At 59.5% G+C, this 16,139-nt stretch overlaps 1 protein-coding gene across 7 annotated transcripts in view; it reads right to left on the bottom strand.

The window, feature by feature from the left end:
- The window catches only part of DLGAP4 (DLG associated protein 4), a 156,863-nt gene that overhangs the window by 51,902 nt on the left and 88,822 nt on the right, over nt 1–16,139 (bottom strand). For 4 of the 7 annotated variants that reach the window (XM_071455470.1, XM_071455468.1, XM_071455471.1 and 1 more), the window contains 3 exons: nt 8,501–9,518; nt 7,144–7,290; nt 1,275–1,492 (listed from right to left, as the gene is read on the bottom strand). In XM_071455470.1, coding sequence (XP_071311571.1) covers nt 1,275–1,492; nt 7,144–7,290; nt 8,501–9,451 — 1,316 coding nt within the window. In that variant the 5' untranslated portion in view covers nt 9,452–9,518. Of the gene's footprint in view, nt 1–1,274; nt 1,493–7,143; nt 7,291–7,909; nt 7,964–8,500; nt 9,519–16,139 lie in introns of all 7 variants that reach the window. The other 3 variants (XM_071455473.1, XM_071455474.1, XM_071455472.1) reach the window with 2 other exon arrangements.

The following is a 16,139-nucleotide window of genomic DNA, read 5'->3' as shown; positions in this document are numbered from 1 at the left end:
GCTCCGGCCCCGGCTCTATTCCCGGCTCCAGCCCCAGTCCCGCCTACATTCTTGGCTCTATCCCTGGTCTCAGCCCCGGCTCTATCCTCAGCTCCAGCTCCGGCTCCGTTCCCGGCCAGGCTCTGCCGGGTCCTGCCCCGCAGAGCTCCTGTAGGGCTGAGCCCTGCTCGGAGCCCTGGCAGCCGATCCCTCTGTCCGCGCTCCCCAGAGCTTCCCCAGGCCTGGCCCGGCCCTGGCTGAGCCCAGCGCTCAGGGCAGGCCACATCCCGAGGGACAGGCTGCATGGGCACAAGGAGCCCCAGCCTCTCTAGGTGGGTATTTTTCACCAGAGACCCCAGGACCCCACCCTGCTCCCCTGAGGCGGATGTGAGGGCTCAGAACAGGAATGGATCCAGAGCAGGCATTTCCAGGGCTCCCTACAGCTGATTTTATCACCGTCTCCCAGCAGAAAGCAGCACCTGGTCTTGATGCGAAGGCTCTGTGAGGTGCCCCCGCGCTGCCTGCACCCCACTTCCCTCTGCCTGCTGAGCCTCAGCAGTTCATCCCCAGCAGTTCCTCTGTAGCAGCCACAGCTGCCCCAGCTGCAGCACCCGGAGCACTGAGAGCCCCCAGGTGCCTTGTCCCGGGATGTGGAGCAGGTGCTGAGGACACTGCACAGCATCACTGCCCAGCTTATGCAGAGCCCCTCCTTCAGGACCAGCCTCTGGCCCAGCAAAGCTCCTGCTCTGCTCCCCGGCTTTGTCTGGCTCAAACCACTGTGGGTCTTCCTCCTTCAAAAACCTCTCAGCCCTTCAGGATATCCTCCAGCCCAGTGTGCCACCTTTCTGTTCCAGAGGTGGAACAGCTGGAACACCTGCACACCTATGGAGCAGAGCAGCTCCAGGCACAGTCCCAGCAGGCTGAGTGTCCTCAGCCATGCCAGGTGAGCAGCTTCCATGGCCAAGAGGCCTCTTGGGGTTGGGATCTCTGCATTCCCCCAGAGCAGAGGATGCTTGAAGAGGAAATCCCCACAGCTCCATCAGAGGACTGCTCCCCCTATGGCTGAGGGGACAGAGACCTAAAGCAGCTCCTAACGCCGGGGCTACTGGGAATCACCAGGATGGGGTGCCACATCTTCTCCTGTCCTGCTGTCTCCTCATCTCTCTGTTAGAGCTGGGGTGCAGGAGCCCTGCTGGGCTCTGATGCCACACTCTGTGGGGTGCTGCAACCCAAGGACTGCTCCAGGGGTGGCCCTGAGGGCCTGTGCAGAGCTCCCAGAGGAGCTCCAGCGTTACCTTTGTGTGGTGCTCTGCTCACTCAGGGACTGTTGTGTGGCCTTGAGGTAACTCTGCCTCCGAGCTGCAGTTTTTGGGGATGGTTTGGGGCTGGTTTCTGAGTCCTCGCTGTCATCATCCCCCATGGCTTTGATGTAGCTCCCGCTGCGCATGCGCCGGCACGGGATCTCGCTGTCCTTGTCCCGGGACAGCGTGCTGTTCCACTCCCCGTGGGGCACCTGCAGGAGGAAGGGCAGCATCAGCAGATGTGAGGGAGGGCACAGCCCACCATCCTGGGACCAGCAGGATCGTGGGGAGCTGGGGAGATTGCTGTGCTTCTGCTGTGGTGTAGTGGGAATAAGCAACACAATTCCTTCGCAACCCTCCCTTAGCAGCTCATGCCAGGCAGCCCTTGCTTTGGTGGCCTCTGTTTTAGCACATCACAGCCATTCCCTGCCACTGGACACCTCCATTCCAGACATGCTCACACAGCCAGGACAAGCTGCACAATGCCAGGCGTCACAGGGGGAGGAGGGGACGGTCTCACTGGGCCTCTGTGGGGCATTGGGACAGGGCTGGACCCGGCTGTTCATCACACAGACCACGTCACTGAACATAAAAGTGCTGCTGTGGACAGAGCTTGGGGCTCAGAGCCCAGACCTTCATGGGCTCTTTAAGGTTTTGAGTTGAATGTGACTCTGAGTGGCTGAAATTACTTCCTGAAACAAGTCAGGCTCACAAGTCCCTCTAGAGCAGCTTGGGCACACAGACCTTGTTCTGGCCTCTCTGCTGAGAGATGAGTGGCACCTTGGGCATGAAAAGCACTTCTAACCCCAGCAAGATGACAACTCCACAATTAATTTAAAGCAGACACAGTCTCTTGTTCCCTCACTAGACAGGAGTGAGCTGTTGGTGCCACAGGAGGCCTGAAGCACTGAGCAGACACAGCAGCCTCCACCCTGCCTGCCCATCCTGTGGGGGGGATCAGAAGCAGAGCCAGGGCACCCAGGACTGACCAGGATGAGCCACATGTGGTGGGGGACAAGTCAGGAGAAAGATGGGGAAGCCCAGGCTTCCAGGAGCAAGCCTTGGCTTTGTGGCTCACTTGGATTGCTGCTGACCTTTGTCCTGCCCTCGCGGACGTGGCCAAGGAGCAGCCAGGCCAGATGTGAGGATACAGCCATGTCCATGCCACACCAGTGCCAGGGTAGCCCAGACTAGGGCAGCAGCTGGGATGCCATGGGGAGCAGTGCCAGCCCTTGTGCTGAGCACAGCTTGTGCTGACAGGAGATTCCACCTTGGCTCTGCTGGATGGAGCTGCTGGCCCTGCCCTGCTGCCCAGGGAGCCGTGGGGCTGAGCAGCCAGAGCTCACATGGTGCTCTGGGGACGCAGGGCTGTGCTGCAGCTGTGAGGAGCCAGCCCTGCATTGCCTGTTCCCATCCCTGCTCCCAGCAGGGCTTCCCTGGGAGCCAGAGCCAGTCTGAGGCTGTGTCTGATGGTGTTGGGTTGGAGCACCTCCAGGTGAGGCTCAGATCTGCAGGCTGCAGGCTGTGTCCAGGTGCAGGCTCAATCCACAGCTCACAGCTGAGGGTTTGTTCCTACCCGAAGGAGCAGGGACTCAGCCCGTGTCCTGCCAGCCTGCTCCATGTGCCCACTCTGGAACAGACCCCAAACCACCCCTGGGGCTGCTTTGGGGACAGGCCCCTGCCTGGAGTGCACCCATGACCCAGCACCCACATTCCTGGGGATGTGGAACAGAGGCAGGGCTGATCCAGGTGTGTGAGATCCAGCTGGGACCCAAGTGGAGCGAGTCTCCCATGTGAGAGACACACACTGGCCAGGCCTCCCTGGGCCCACTGCTGCTGGTGTGGAATCTCCCAGCTCTTTCCACTCTGCTCCTGCCATCTTTATGCTTGGCCATGGCTCCCAGGCCAAGCTCACACCACTGTCCAGCTCAGGGGCTGTGGTTGTCAAATCTCAGGTCCTGATAAATGCAAGAGCTGAGAACCCTTTCCCTGCTGGGTGGGAGTGCTGCCTCTGTCTGTACTGGTGGCCTTGAGGCCAGGAGGGACCCCACTGGCTCCAGCTGAGTCCTGCCACTGGGAGGATCCCACAGGTCACTGGGATGCCTGGCTCTGACCCTTTCCAGAGGAGACAAGGACCCTGAGAATCACTTTTATATCGATCACCTTGATGTCAGCTCTGACTGCAGACTGCATTTTGCTGCCTGCCTTCTCCTCAGGCTGAGCTGCACCTCCTGCCTGTGGGGTCTGGGCCAGCATGGGGCTGGAGAGGGCAGGAAGGGTTGGTGAGGGCAGGAATGGCTGGTGAGGGCAGGAAGGGCTGAAGAGGGCAGGAAGGGTTGGTGAGGGCAGGCAGGGTTGGTGAGGGGCAGGAAGGGCTGGAGAGGGGAGGAAGGGTTGGTGAGGGCAGGAAGGGCTGGAGAGGGGCAGGAAGGGTTAGTGAGGGACAGGAAGGGTTGGTGAGGGCAAGAAGGGCTGGAGAGGGGCAGGAAGGGCTGGAGAGGGCAGGAAGGGTTGGTGAGGGGCAGGAAGGGTTAGTGAGGGCAGGAAGGGCTGGAGAGGGGCAGGAAGGGTTAGTGAGGGCAGGAAGGGCTGGAGAGGGGCAGGAAGGGCTGGTGAGGGGCAGGAAGGGTTGGTGAGGGCAGGAAGGGCTGGAGAGGGGCAGGAAGGGCTGGTGAGGGCAGGAATGGCTGGTGAGGGCAGGAAGGGCTAAAGAGGGCAGGAAGGGTTGGTGAGGGCAGGAAGGGCTGGAGAGGGGCAGGAAGGGTTGGTGAGGGCAGGAATGGCTGGTGAGGGCAGGAAGGGCTAAAGAGGGCAGGAAGGGCTGGAGAGGGGCAGGAAGGGTTGGTGAGGGGCAGGAAGGGTTAGTGAGGGCAGGAAGGGTTGGTGAGGGGCAGGAAGGGTTGGTGAGGGGCAGGAAGGGTTGGTGAGGGCAGGAAGGGTTGGTGAGGGGAGGAAGGGTTGGTGAGGGCAGGAAGAGCTGGTGAGGGCAGGCAGGGCTGGCTGCAGCCCCTGGCTGAGGAGGGCAGGGTCATCCAGCAGCCAAGTGTGCCATGAAGGACAGGGGCTGCCTGGCTGTCCCTGTGCCGGGCCAGTGCTGGATGGTGTGGGGCAGTGAGGGGTGCTGAGCCCAGCCCAGGAGAGTGGGGGCTTTCAGATCTCAGGGTTCTACAGCTGCTCTGCTACCACTGCTCGAGGGCACGGGCTGGGGGCTGCTCAGTTCTGCCATGGCTGCTCCATTTGCCCCCTGGCCTTGGGCTCCCTGGGCACAGCAGCACAAAGGCAGTTCCAGTGGCACCTGGCCCTCACCAAGCTGCCTTAATGCTGCTTTCCCTGCCTCTCCTCTGCTCTGTGCCTTGGCAAGGCAGCAGGGCACAGAGCTGCTCTCAAGGTGCTCCACATTCCAGCTCAGCACTCAAGGAAAGGAAGGTGCTTGGGAGGACACCCCTGAATCCACTGCCCCACTTTGGAGCATGTCCCACCTCTGCCTGCACAGGGTTCACAGGTGTCACAGCTCCCGTGGGACAGAGAGCAGGACAAGTGTTTCCTAAGTGTCACACCTGCAGAGACAAGCAGGTGCCCTCGGGGCCCTGCAAAAGCAGTGCAGGTCCTTTGGATGCTGTTTGGGGTCCTCTGGGTGCTTCTGTTCAGGAGGATGTGAGGAGCCTGTCCTGCAGTCTGCAGCTCTGCCATGGGGGTGACAGCCAGAGCTGCTGCTGTGATCAAGGACAGACGTGAGAGTGGCCAGTGCAGCCCCTCGGTGGCAGCAGAGCTCCTGGCAGGTGACACCTGGGGCTCTGAGCACTGACTGTGTGTCATGCCCAAGTGGGATGAGGGCACCCAGGCAGGCACAGAGCAGTTCCTCACAGGTGGTGGGGCCCTGCTGCCCTTCCTGCTGCTCTGCCAGGTGTGGCCTTGGCTCTGCCTGTTGTGCTTTGGCTGCTGAAAGAGTGGGGAGCAAGAGGATGCCCAGGTCCAGAGACTTTATGGGGACTTGGGGGCTGCAGGATGTGGGTCCTTCCTTGTGCTCAGTCATGGGCCGTGTGGTGCCATGTGGTGCAGGGGTGTGGGATCCAGGCACGTGTCCACCCCTGGAGCTGGGCTCCACTGCTGCCACCACACTGAGCTGTCACCAGGTGCTGCCACCACACTGCACTGTCACCAGGTGCTGCACAGTCCCCAGCCAGCAGCACCGTCTGCCTGTGCTGCTCTCCTGTCCCCCAGTCCCTGGAGCCCTGACAGAGCAGGGGCAGGGGGAAGGGGAGCTGCTCTGCTGGGCTCTGGCAGGAGCTGCAGTGCTCCCTCCACTCGGGGCAGGTCAGGGGGAAGAGACTGGAAGAGCAAACAGGGTTTCCATCACACAAGTGCCAGCTCTGCCATGCACACACGGACATGCAGCACAGAAGGCCCTGCTGAGCGCTGCAGGGCTGCAGGGCCATGCACAGGCTGCATTGCTGCGGGCACAGCGCTGCTCCCTGTCCCTTGTGCTGTCCCACGGACTCAGCCATGTCCTTGAGAAGCAAGCTGCAGCCAGGCTGTCCCTCTGGAGGGCACCCTCTGGGAAGGACCTGGGCTGTGCTCCTGCTCCTGGCAGCTCGGTGGGGCTGGCGTGAGGCACTCAGCACCGTGGAGTGGCTGGCACTGGTCAGGCCACCCACTCTGGATGATGAATTATTTTCAGGGCTCCTGGGGGTTAAGGAAGCTCTGGGGTGGTCTGGCTGTAGGTGGGGTTGGGGAGGCTGGTCTGGATGATGCATCAGGTCAATGGTGACTGTCCCCTCTGAGCCACCACACTGCCTCACTCCAGTGCTGTCTGTGGGTCCACAGCTCCTGCTCACTCCTGCCTGGGGTATCTCCCACTCCAAGGAACTCCTCAGCCTCTTTCCTTGTACTCTCAGCTGCCCAAGGGGCCCATGGGGACAGGGGGACCGGGGATGTGGAGCACAGCCTCCCTCCTTGGAGACTGTATTCTAAGGATGGAGCTGTGTCATCCTAGGGACTGATCTGAGAGTTCCCTACCCTGATGGGACAGGGCTGGACCTGAGGCTGGACGATCACCAGCTACAACATCTGGCTATGGATGTTTCCAGGGCCTGGAAACATCACATGGACCCCCAATAGTTGCTGATGAATCCCCAAAATACCCCCAAAGGACCTTTCAAATGGGGCAGGAGAGGTGAATAGCCTTGGGGCCTGGGCTGTCCTGTTTGTCCCCATCCCATTCCTGCCCTCCCCTGTGTCCCTGCACCTCTGGCACCCACTGGGCATTTCTGCCTGGCAGCAGCACCCTCTGCAGCAGGGCAGGGCCCTGTGTCCCCAGGCACTGGGAAAGCAGATCCTTGCTGTTCCTCCCCCTGGCACACGGAGGGAGTGGGCTCGCTCTGTCCCCAGGTGTGACAGGGGACATTTGGCCTTGCAAAAGGACATTCCCCACACACAGGCTCCAGGGGTCACTTCTCCATCGCCTCTCCTGTGCCAAGGAGGGGCAGGGATACAATGACCCCATGTTCCCGTGAGGTCCCTGAGCCCTGTGTCCTGATCTTTGGGGCTGACATTGGACACCTGGGGACAAGGTGAGCCCAAGCAGCTTGGGGGGGCACCAGGCACCGTGGTTTTGGGACTGGGTGCCCGAGGTCTTGTCTCTGGTGGTGAACCACTGGTGAACCAAGCACAGGGCCTGCCCCAGGCACTGAGGATGTTGGTCACACCCTGGTGTCCCCTGTGTCCCTCCTGCCACGCCAGGCTGTTGGCTGCTCCCTGCCCGCTCCAAGTCCGGTGGCGCAGGCTGAGCCCCTGGCCAGCGGTCCCAGGAGGATCAGAGCAGGAGGAACTGGGCAAAAGCTCCTGCTCCAAACAAGATCCCTACCTGGGCGCTGCCTGCGTCGGTCGGCGCGGGGCTGAGGGGCTGGTCCCAGCTCTGCGGGGCAGCCGTGTCCTCCCAGCCGAGCGGTGGCGCTGCCCAGCTGCTGGCCAGGCCCGTGCCACCCAGCTGTGCCCACAGCCCTGCGTCAGGCTGTCGAGAAACGGAGGCTCATTACATGGGGGGAAGGAGCAGGGCAGCCTTGCACCCCAGAGCCCAGGGGCTGTCGGGGCTGCCTGCTGGGCTCGGTGCTGCAGCCTGAGGGAACAGGGCCCTCGGAGAGCTTGCCTGCAGCTCTTTAACCTCAAATGCTTAACGGGAAGGAGCAGGGGGAAAGAAAAAGAAACCAGGCCAAGATCATTTTCCCTGCTGGTGTTCCTGATGCAGTCAGTTCAGTCCCTTGGAAATTTGATTTGCAGCCATGGCCAGCGAGGTATTGGAAGCTGAGTGTGCTTCAATAATTCATCAGTTTTTAAAGCCTCTAACCTGGCTGGGCACAGCCATGAAAGCCCCTGGCACCTTTGCATTAAAAGGATGCTAGAGATTTACATGCACAGGCTGGTCCCCTCCTCCCCCCACCCAGGCCTGGCTTATTTGTCTTCATTCCTCTCTCTGGGCACAACCAGGTTCATGCTGCTCCAGCACCGCTTTTGGAGCCTGCTGCAGACCTGGAGCTGCAGGTGCCAGGCTTTCAAACCAGCATCAGCCATGCAGGCCATGCAAGCGGGGCTGGCACTGCCCTGCTGCCCCACCCTGCCCACTGGGCTCCTACCAGTGCTCCGGGGAAGCTGGGCAGGGCAGGGCTGGCCGGGCACGCCGGCGCGTCCTGGGATGCGTGGAGATAAGGGGGGAGCGTTAGTCAGGGCTGCTGACCTTCAGGCACAGGGGGCTCCGTGGGGCCTGGGGGCTGTGTCCGGTGAGATGTGGCCCCTGAGTGTTCCCGGCTGTGTGGGCACTCAGGGCAAACAGCCACATGGGGCAGCTACGTCCCCACTGCCCAGGAGTGTTCCCCAGCAACTGCAGGGCCTGGGCAGGCAGTGGGGACGCGTGGGAGCCCTGCAGGGAATGGGGTCACACCCAGCAGAGGAGGTGGGGTGGCATGTCCCCTCCACAGGGACTGGAGGCGCTGGGACTGTGCCGCAGCTGTGGGAGATGGACCCCATTAGTATCAGTGTCCCCACAGGAGGAGTAGGGGCCTGTTCCCAGGGCCCTCCCCAGCCCTCTCCTGGCAGTGTGACCCGAGCTGGCAGCTGAACCATCTGGAGATGTTGGATAAGGTCACATGGGTGCCCACCAAGAGGATGTCCCTGAGCTCCCGTGCTCTCCCTGCACGGAGCACCCCGGATTCCCCTGTGGCACCCACCTGCAGGTAGTGGTAGGCCAGGTCCTGGTGGCAGGACTTGGATTTGAGCAAGGCTTTGTCAATGGTGGCGGAGGCCTTCTGGCACACCTCCCGGGCATGGCTGAGCGTCAGCGTGGACCAGGAGCCCCGCTTGATGTAGTTGGAGTCGTTGTTGATGGGGATATTGGTGCAAGGGGTGACCTTGAGGTCGTTATTGCTCTTGGAGGATTTCAGCATGTGCTCGCTGATGGTGTTGTAGGCGTGCATGAAGTACTTTGGCTGGCTGTGGTCGGGCTGCCGGCCCAGCGTCATCAGCCCCATGGGGTTGCGGTAGCTGCAGGTGTCGCTGTCCAGGTTGTCATCGGAGCTCCACCAGCCCGAGATGTTGGACCTGGTCCTGCGCTTGGGCTCGGAGGTCTTTGCCCGGTCCTTGCTCTTGCTCCTCCGGTTTTGCTTGGTGTCATCTGCCCCCTTCTTCCCGTTCACGTTGCCCTTGGCGGGGCCCTCCAGGGACTGGGACTTGGCAAAGAGCTTCTGCACGGAGTGCACCAGGTGCCGGATGCGGCCCGGGCTCTCGCTCCGGTGCTTGGCGTCGCTCCGCTGGAACTGCAGCGTGCTGAAGCCATCCCTGTGGATGGGCAGCTGCTTCTCAAACTGGTCGAGGAGGTTGGCAGGCAGGCGGTTGATCTTTGTGGCTTGGGCGTGGCTCGGAAAAGGGTTTTCATCCGGGACCTCGAAGTGGGAGTTGTAATGGATGCGGGGGAAAGTGCTGCTGTTGGAGATCTGGTTGTTGAGCGGCAGGAGACAGTCGCCGTGTACGGTGTTCTGGGCCGGGAATCGGGGATCCATGGTGAAGGAGTCGGTGGGGCTGAGGAGATAAGGGTTCCTGTCCTGGGGGGCATAAAGAGAGTCTTGAGGGGAGTCCAGGTTTTCGGAGAGATGGCGGCTTCTGTTGTCTCCTAAGCCCTTCATGGTCCCGGTGCTTCCTAGACCATGGCTCAGGGACGGTGTGGCAGAGCCCTCGCAGAGCTCCCTGCAGCTGGAAGAAGAGACCAGATGTTGAGTGACCACTGTGAACCCCTCTGACAGCCCACTCCTCACTGGGGGCACATCCCTGTCCCCCTCTGAAAGCAAATGCCACCACGGTTAAGGGACAAAGGAGAGAAGCAGGATGGCAGAGGCAGGAGGGGAGGAGAAGGGGTCTGAGACCAGGGGCTGGAGAGAGCAGGCCCAGCAGAGGAGGGGCAGGATTCACGTTCCCACTGCAGCTGCAGCGCTCGTGTGCCTCAGTGCCCAGCCACAGGCTGCTCAGCAACACTGCTGCTGCTGCTCTGCTGCTGCACGTGGGATTGAACAGCGTGACAGAGGCACTGCCAGCAGGTCCCTGCTCTGTCCATCTGCTCAGCTGGGAGGAAAGCCTGCTGTCAAAGCCCAGCAGGTCCTGCTGAGCCCAGCCAGTCTGGAGCCGAGCACCCCAGCTTTGCAGGGTGCCTGGTGTTCCCAGGTGATGGATCCCAGGGCTGGCACAGCTCCCACAGCTGTGCTAATGTGACACCATTGCAAACACCTCTGCTGCCTTCCTGGCAGGTTCTGCCCTGGAGCACAGCGTGTCAGTAGCTCCATAGGAGCTGAGGTGTTTCTGAGCACTCAGAGCCTGACCTGAGAAGCTGTTGGCTGCTCAGACGATTATTCCTGCTGGGCTGCACCACTCCTGAGGAGCTGTGTCACTGGTGCCACCCTCCCAGCCAGCCCCTCTGTCCCCTCTGCCACAGTGAGGGGCTGGGGTTGGTCCTTCCTTTTAGCAGATACAGAATCCCTGTGGGTGGTGGAAAGGCAGCTGGATCCCCCGAGGGATCCTCACTGAATATCTCCCCAGTGGTCTTGCCCCATCCTGCTTGGTTCAGAGGGATCCTCATCTTTACTGTGTTATAAAGGGAAAAATGACAAACCTTTTGGGTTTGCTTAAAAGAAAAATCAATGAACATTTATCTGAGTTGAGCTGTCAATCAACAAGTTGATTTTCCATACTCAAAACTTAAAATCACAGAGTGTATAAATGAACTCTTATTTCCTGTTACATTTTAGTTTAGTTTCTTAGTTCCTTTTTGGTTTAGTTTGAGTGTTGCTCAAAAAAGAGAGAGTGGCTTTTAAGAGATGCAGATGGTATGTCCCTGTGAGGAGCACAGGTGGCAGTCTGTGCTCCTGGCTTCTCCCTTTCAGCCATGAATGTGTCTCCAGTCTCCTCCAGGAACTTGTCCCCCACGTGCAGCAAGGCCAGCAAAGGGGTGTGGGAGTAGAGCGACCACTGCAGGGTGGCAGGAATCGACAGGCTCGTCTTCCTCACTCAGGCAAAAATATATTAATAATGAAAAGCAGCCAGAGCTTTAAATAATTGTTTGGAAGCACGAAAGAAAAAGAAGTGGAATTTATTCCATGGCTTAATGGGCTTTTCAGTCTCCATTTAACTCTGTCACTCCCAGTGGGTTGGCAGAACCAAGCTGGGCTTTGTAAAGCTGCAGCAAGCACAGCCTGTGCTTCCCATCCTGCTCCAATGGAGATCCCAGTCCCCCTCCCCTGAGCCCTGCTCAGAGGGTCCTGCCCAGGCTGACCTCAGCCCACCTGCCCTGGGCACTGCCCACCGCTCCCTGCACCCATGGCAACTTCCCAGCACTGGGCATCCCTGGGCATCCCAGGCCCATGGGGCTGGTCCTGCCCCGGGCCCTGCAGAGGCTGCACGGCCCCATGCAGTGGCTGCTCCTTTCCTCCTGCTGAGCTGCTCCAGCAGCCTCCACCTCCAAGCTGTGCTCTGCCCCTGCTGGGCTGTGCTGCTCTGGGAGTGAAGATTGGCCCCTCTGCCCCACACAGACAGTGCCCAGGCATTTGGGGATGGGGACATGGCCTGAGCTGGGAAGTGTTGACACCAAACCTGACCTTTCTGCCCAAACACCAAATGCAGCTTTAGCCTTGATGGGGCCCAGCTGCTTCTGGTCCCTGTGGGTGCAATCCTAATGCCCCTGTAATTCCCCTGTGGGTGCGATCCTAATTCCCCTGCAGGTGTGATCCTAATTCCCGCTGTACTCTCCAGCAGCATCAGCCCCCTGGAGTCCCCTGCCCATGGGACCCATTGGGCTGGTGGATCTGGGGTGGTGCTGGCTGGGGGGTGCCAGCAGGGAGGCTCAGGTGTGCCAGCTGGCACCCACAGTGCCCACAGAGCAGGGACAGAGAGTCCCAGGTGATGTTCCCAGAGGAAACCCTCCAGGCAGAAGGGAAGGATGGGGTGTAGGACAGGCTCCAGGCTGAGCTATTGATCTGAATTCCAGATGGCTTTGGATGGCCAAGCTCCACCTGCACACCTTGGAGAGAAGCCCTGCAGGAGGCAGAAGCTCAAATCCTCCCTGAACACCACCCAGGCTCAGCTCTGCCTGCCACAGCCACTCTCCCTCCCCTTCTTCCCCCAGTAAATCCCAGTAAAATCCTTCCCTTGTGCCCAGGGCCCTCCTGCTCCAAGAGATGCTGTGGAACCAGGCTCACAGGAACCACCACAGGAACCAGGCTCCCTGAGGAGACTTCACACCCTGATTTGATTACAAAGGGATGTCTCTGGATATTGATAGTAAATACATCTTTGCCTTCTGAGAACAGGTGATATTTGAAGCAGGAATCTCCTCCTAAGGCAGCCCATGACTGCCTTGTGCTCACTGGGTTCCAGATAAACTCAAACTGCCTTAAGAATCAAAGGAAGTAGGGCCATGAAATGGAATGAAGCAATGCAGATCAATGCCGTGCAGTGAAGGTCTGGTGTGCACAGGAGGAGGAGAAGAGCCAAGGCCAGGCTGGTTCCAGGTGCTGGAGAGGCAGAGGGGCAGGGAGGAAACCCTGAGGGGCTGGGGGATGAGTGGGAAAGGAGAGAAGAGAAAGTTTTGGAGGGGCAGGAGCAGAAGGGGTGGGAAGGTGGGAGCAGGGGAGGGCGGGGAGCTCCCTCTCTCCCAGACTGGTTTCCCCCTGCCAAGGGTGGGCACTCACTTCTGTGTGGCAGAGTTCACTGCTCCCTTCTGCTGTGGGGCTGCCCCAGGTGTGATCCTGCAGCCTGTCCTGCCTGCTCCAGGATCCCTTCCCTTGGCAGCAAGGGAGGTGTGAGGTGCATTCCTGCTGGGGGCACATTCTAGTGCCCACCATGGTGTCTTTGCTGCCTCCTCTGGCATCTGGCCTCCCTCTAAGAGGGATTAAACTGTTTTTCTACATTTCAATTACCCTCTGCAATCCTTGGCACTTTGTTAAGACATGGGGACAGGGAAAGGAAAAGTCCAGTAAGATCTTCCCCACCGTCTTTTGGATTTGGAAGAATGGAAAAAGCTTGAAACTAAATCTCCCAAATCCAAGATCCTGCAGCTCACAGACTGTCAAGGGCTGTCTCCTGGGACAGGTGTCAGCCCAGTGTCCCTGCTGTGTCACCCTGCCCTGAGCCAGGCACCCAAGCAGGGGTGGTCAGCCCTGCACCACAGAGGGGACACCAGGGTCACTGCAGGAGAAGACCTGTCCAGCAGAGGGTCCCAGAGGGGCTGCCAGGGCCAGGACAGGACCCCTGAGCCCATGGAAGGGACTGGTTTCACCCCATTACCTCTGTTCCCCTCAGTCTGTTTCCTCAGGACTGCCCTTGCTCTTCCCAGTGGCTTTGCTGATGCTCAGAGGGGATGCACTGACCTGACCTGAGCTGATTTATGGCACTTTTGTGTGTACCTGACCCCGGCCAGATGCAGCTTCAGGGCCTGGTTCACAGCCTGCAGGTTTGGGTGAGCTGTACCCAACCCACCTCCAGCAGCACCTCCAGCAGCTCCAGACACCAGGCAGGGCCTGGAACCACAGAACAGAATTCCTGAGTGGTTTGGGGTGCAGGGACCTTAAAGTCCATGGGCAGGGACACTTTGCACTAGACCTGGAAGGTTACTCCAAGCCCCAACCAACCTGGCCTTGGACACTTCCAGGGATAGGTCTCCAGGCAGTGAGGCACCACAGGCTGTGATCAGCTTCTGGCTGGGGCTCTGCACCACAGGGGAATTGGGCAATGCCACTGCCCACCATGCCCCTCCTCAACTCCTGGGGTGGACGTGGCTTTCAGAAGATGCTGCTCTATTTCTATTGTCTTCAATGCTGCAAATCCTCCTTAGACCAGCTTAGCTGAGGGCACAGAGAAGGCAGAGGATGGGGCAGACTCCCTGCCCTCTCACAGCCTCACCCCACTGCTCTCTGCTCCAGGATCTCTCTTTTCAGCTGGCTGGAATTTGCCAGCCCAAACCATGGCAGAGGGCCTGGGCAGGGCTCAGTCCTTCTCACCAAGCCTGCCAGATCCCAGGGAGCTCTGAGAGCACTCCACACTCACCCAGATTTCTGCCCCTTGTATGTGCATGTTGTAGCCAGAAGTGTTCCACAGGTGTGTGGATGTGGCACTTGGGGACACGGTGTAGGAGTGAAGGTGGCAGTGCTGGGTCAATGGTCAGACTCCATGGAGGCCTTTTCCAACCTCACTGGTTCCATGGGGGCACATCCAGCTCCATGTGGCTGTGGGGTGTGTGTGACACAGTGCTGTGTGTCACACATCATGGCCGCCCAGGTGTACGGGCTGGGGGGGGGTGCACCTGTGACTGGGGTGCCCTGGGTGTTTCAGGGCTCCTGCAGAACCAGGGAGTGCTGGGCTGGGGGCTCATTTCACCCTCCAGGGCAGCTCTGTGCTGCCTCCCTGCTGCCTTTGCCCCTGCCCTTGGCACACAAATGCCACACAAGGACTTCCTGTCCCCTCCCTGGCCACCCCGCTCTCCTGATGCAGCCATGGCTGCCACAGCTGAGCCATGCCTTGGCCCAGAAAAGGGCACATGAAGAGCTCCCCACGTGGAGCTGAGGCCCTGGCACAGGGTGCCCAGAGCAGCTGTGGCTGCCCCTGGATCCCTGGAATGTCCAAGGCCAGGCTGGATGGGGCTTGGAGCAGCCTGGGACAGTGGGAAGTGTCCCTGCCATGGCAGGGGGTGGGACTGGATGGCTTCAAGGTCCCTTCCTACCCAAACCATTCCAGAATTCCCTGGTTCCCTGGTTCCATGTACTACTGAGGCAGGGCTGGCCAGAAAGGGCTGGGAGCCACTTGGGTGATGCTCAGGAGGGGCTGGCAGCACATCAGGAGATGCAGCAGCCTGTGAAACGGGACTGCCCGGAGCACACATCCTCCAGGAGGAAGCCACCCCAGGCTGATGGGGCTGAGGGCACCCTTGGGGTCAGCCTGTCCTGCCCTCTGCCCATCAGCTCCTCCAGGGCTGCACATCCCCCGGCCCAGCCATCCAGGCTGGCTGCAAACACAGAGGTTCCTTTTGTACCTGGAGCCAGCAGCTCGATAAACACGGGCTGCAATCCGGGGAGGTGATTTGCCACCTGCAGGGGGAAAATGCCTCCCTCTCCTGCTGCGGGAAGCTGAAAGGATCTGTGAGCTGTGCTGCAGGTGACGTGGGCCTGCCCACGCGGAGCCCAGCGTTCCCTGAATTAGCAGGAGCTCTGGATGTGCTGCTGGGGCCGCTGCCTGCCAGAGCCCTGCATTAATGATGATTCAGAGTTCACAATCTGATCGTGGCCGATAAAAATAGCTGGAACAATTCCTTACACAACAGAGCCCCCTCCCGCCACGCTGCTCCCGGGATGCTGGGCAGAGCCGTGCTCAGGGATGGGCAGCAGAGAGCACTGCCCATCCTGGGGTGGAGGCAGGGGCTCCTGAGGAGGAGTTAATGCCACCCACCGTGACAGTGCCACCAGGGAGCCAAGCACAGCAATGGAGGGGACAGCAGCTTCCAGCAAGCCAAGTGTGTCACCCCTGCTTAGGGGACAGGGAGTCCTCAGTGGGTCTGCCCAGTGCCTAAGGATGTCCAGGGCTCACCCTGCCCATCCTCACCCTGCCAGGCAGGTGAAATGCAGCCAGTGCCAGCCTGAGCTTGGCAGTCTGATCCCTCAGCTGCATCCCTGGGCAAGGATTTCCCCATATCCCTCCTCATGTGGGAATACATGGCTGGTGCCCTTTGAATGAGGCATCTACACACAGCTCCTGAGGCCCCATAACAGCTGAACACCAGTGGGTGATGAGAAGGATGGGATCTGACTGGCACCATCCCAAAATGACAAAGAGTAATTTATCTTAAGAGCTCTAACTACTAAACTCTAACTACTATTTTTTGCCTTTTTTTTTGTTTTGTTTTGGTTTTGTTTGTTTATTTTTAATCTACCAGCAAAACCAAATGCTGTGAAAGTCAAAGGCTGTGATATGCCAAAGATTTTTGACTTCAGGTGTTGTCTAAGCTGCAGGAACAGATGAACTCCTGAGAGAGACAGAGAACTTATTTCCATGCAGATGTCACTGGAAATATAACCAACTCTCCAGGGAACAAAACCCCAGAAATTCTGCAACCTATTTGTCTGTCCCTAAATAGAAGTTTCTCAAAGTTCTCTGTGAGACGGGATTTGCTCTGAATCAGGAAATGCAAAGCATTAAGTAGGTCAAATGAGACAAATGAGACAGATAAGAAAGGGAATTTTCAGGAAGGGAGCAGGACAGCTGATGAGGTGGCTGGAGGGGAGGGACCAGGGCAGGAGCTGGATTGTTGCCTTTGAAACCCACCTGCAGCCTCTGCTG

Source organism: Agelaius tricolor, unplaced genomic scaffold (assembly GCF_023055355.1).
Source record: "Agelaius tricolor isolate 1412-34295 unplaced genomic scaffold, bAgeTri1.0.p SCAF_49, whole genome shotgun sequence".
NCBI classification, from domain to species: Eukaryota; Metazoa; Chordata; class Aves; order Passeriformes; family Icteridae; genus Agelaius; species Agelaius tricolor.
Note: the sequence above shows the minus strand (reverse complement) of the source record. Positions and strands in the feature narration are given on the sequence as shown.